This window comes from Mytilus trossulus, chromosome 12 (genome assembly GCF_036588685.1).
Source record: "Mytilus trossulus isolate FHL-02 chromosome 12, PNRI_Mtr1.1.1.hap1, whole genome shotgun sequence".
Taxonomy (NCBI): Eukaryota; Metazoa; Mollusca; class Bivalvia; order Mytilida; family Mytilidae; genus Mytilus; species Mytilus trossulus.
Genome location: NC_086384.1, coordinates 7,293,047 through 7,295,047, shown reverse-complemented (window position 1 = coordinate 7,295,047; position 2,001 = coordinate 7,293,047). Strand labels below are relative to the sequence as shown.

General features: G+C 36.9%; 1 protein-coding gene across 1 annotated transcript; it reads right to left on the bottom strand.

The window, feature by feature from the left end:
• Positions 1-674: 674 nt before the first annotated feature.
• On the bottom strand, positions 675-1,715 carry LOC134693621 (uncharacterized). Its single transcript, XM_063554460.1, has one exon. It carries the CDS (start codon positions 1,713-1,715, stop codon positions 675-677), a length of 1,041 nt encoding a protein of 346 aa, XP_063410530.1.
• Positions 1,716-2,001: the final 286 nt, after the last annotated feature.

The following is a 2,001-nucleotide window of genomic DNA, read 5'->3' as shown; positions in this document are numbered from 1 at the left end:
CACCCTTCTTCTTCTGAACATATGTGTGTAAAAATGGAGTGATCATATGGTTTCTACAATTAAGCTCAGTTATGAACTTATTTGTCTCCCGTAAAATCTCATGTAATTTTTCTTGCATTTCCGGATAATTTTCCTCATATATCAAATATTTGGTTTTATGAATCATAAGCCTATGATTATTCCAATCCCGGAAACTAGATGCAGCAATAGTTGAAAACACAACTTTTCCTCCATGCTTCTTGATTTTACTCTCAGTATCCAAAATCAAATTTTTCATATTAGACACATGATCTATGTCGAGATTTAACCATGACTCTTCATTATAAGAAACTCCATCTTTTTTCCTTGTCAAAGTACAAATATCGGGAATTCCGATAACAAAGTATACAATACTATGAACACAAGTATCACCCTTAAGTCTAGAAATAGCTATTCGGCACAAATCTTGCAATTTACCACCGGACTTGATAATAATATCTTTGCAAGCCATACCAGAGAAACACTTCCCTCTACTGGATGCAAACAGATACGAATGAGGATATAATGCCATCTATAAACAACAAAAATATATACTAAAACCATATTTACAACAAATAAACATATCTAAAATAACACTTAATCAAAGATATGACAAAAAAATCCTACTGAAACTAACTGTAAATTTTATAAAATAATCAACGATACCAAATAAAATCCTGGTAACACTGTGGGGCTCTACACTGTCTAGTCGTCCGACGTAAGACAGGTTGTGTGTATGTAGCCTCAAAGGCAACGGAGTTATTTTCCGTATGACCACTAGCAGACATACCACTTAATGTAGAGCTATCATTAACACCAGAATGTACACTAGACTGACCTGACGTATCACTTAGCAAATCTCCACTAAAATCTGAACGAGAACTACTTAAATCTGAAACTGGTAAAGAACTACTAGACGATGACGGTAAAAACTCTGGGGCCTGAGGATTAAGTACCAACTGTGAACTTAGGTCAGGATCTATTACCCTAGGAGACCGAGTAGCAACTATACATATATCATCATCATCCTCATCGCTAGAGTTACTACGTACCTCTGTGAGCATTAGCTCATTTTTATCACTATCAACAGTATCGTCTTTTTGCAAATTCTGTGGTCTAGTAAAGGTTTTACCCTTTTTACAACTAGACGGAATTTGTTGTCGTACTATCTCATCTGTAGGTAGTGAAAAAATGGGTAGCAGCATATTTCTATGTACAGTTACCTTCCTTGAACGACCATGTTCAGGTTTAAGTACGTATACATGTATACTAGTATCTGGCTGAGACTCGACAATATATGGATCTCTATTACATTTGTTCTGTAGTTTGTGCTTACCTTTAAATCCTACTTTCTTGAGCAAAACTCTGTCCCCTTTCTGTAGATTAGAATGTCTTACTTTCAAATCATACCTGGTCTTATGGCGTTTACCTGCCTTATCCGCTACCTTGGCTGCTGTTTTATATGCGAACTGTAGTCTCTTTTCTAGATTACTTAGATATGTCTTGTGATCTTTAACAGGAAAACCAGATGAAATACCTAAAAACGCATCTATAGGCAGTCTTGGATGCAAACCGAACATCAAAAAGTGAGGACTATATCCTGTACTTTCATGTCTCGAAGCATTATAAGAGTGGACAAGAGGCGCTACATAGGTTTTCCAATCTGATTTCTTATCTTCGTCTAACGTACCTAACATGTTTAACAGTGTCTGGTTAAACCGCTCACACTGTCCATTTCCCTGGGGGTGGTAAGGGGTCGTCCTCGACTTCTTAATATCAGCTAACTTACATAATTCGCTTATAATCCTCGACTCAAAATTTCGTCCTTGATCACTGTGTAATCTAGTCGGAAATGAGTAATGCTGAATAATCCTCCCATAAACACTTAGCTGTAGTCTTAGCCGTCTGGTTACGTGTAGGTATTGCTTGAGCGTAGCGAGTGAAATGGTCCGTAATGACCAATATATTCTCATACCCACCTTT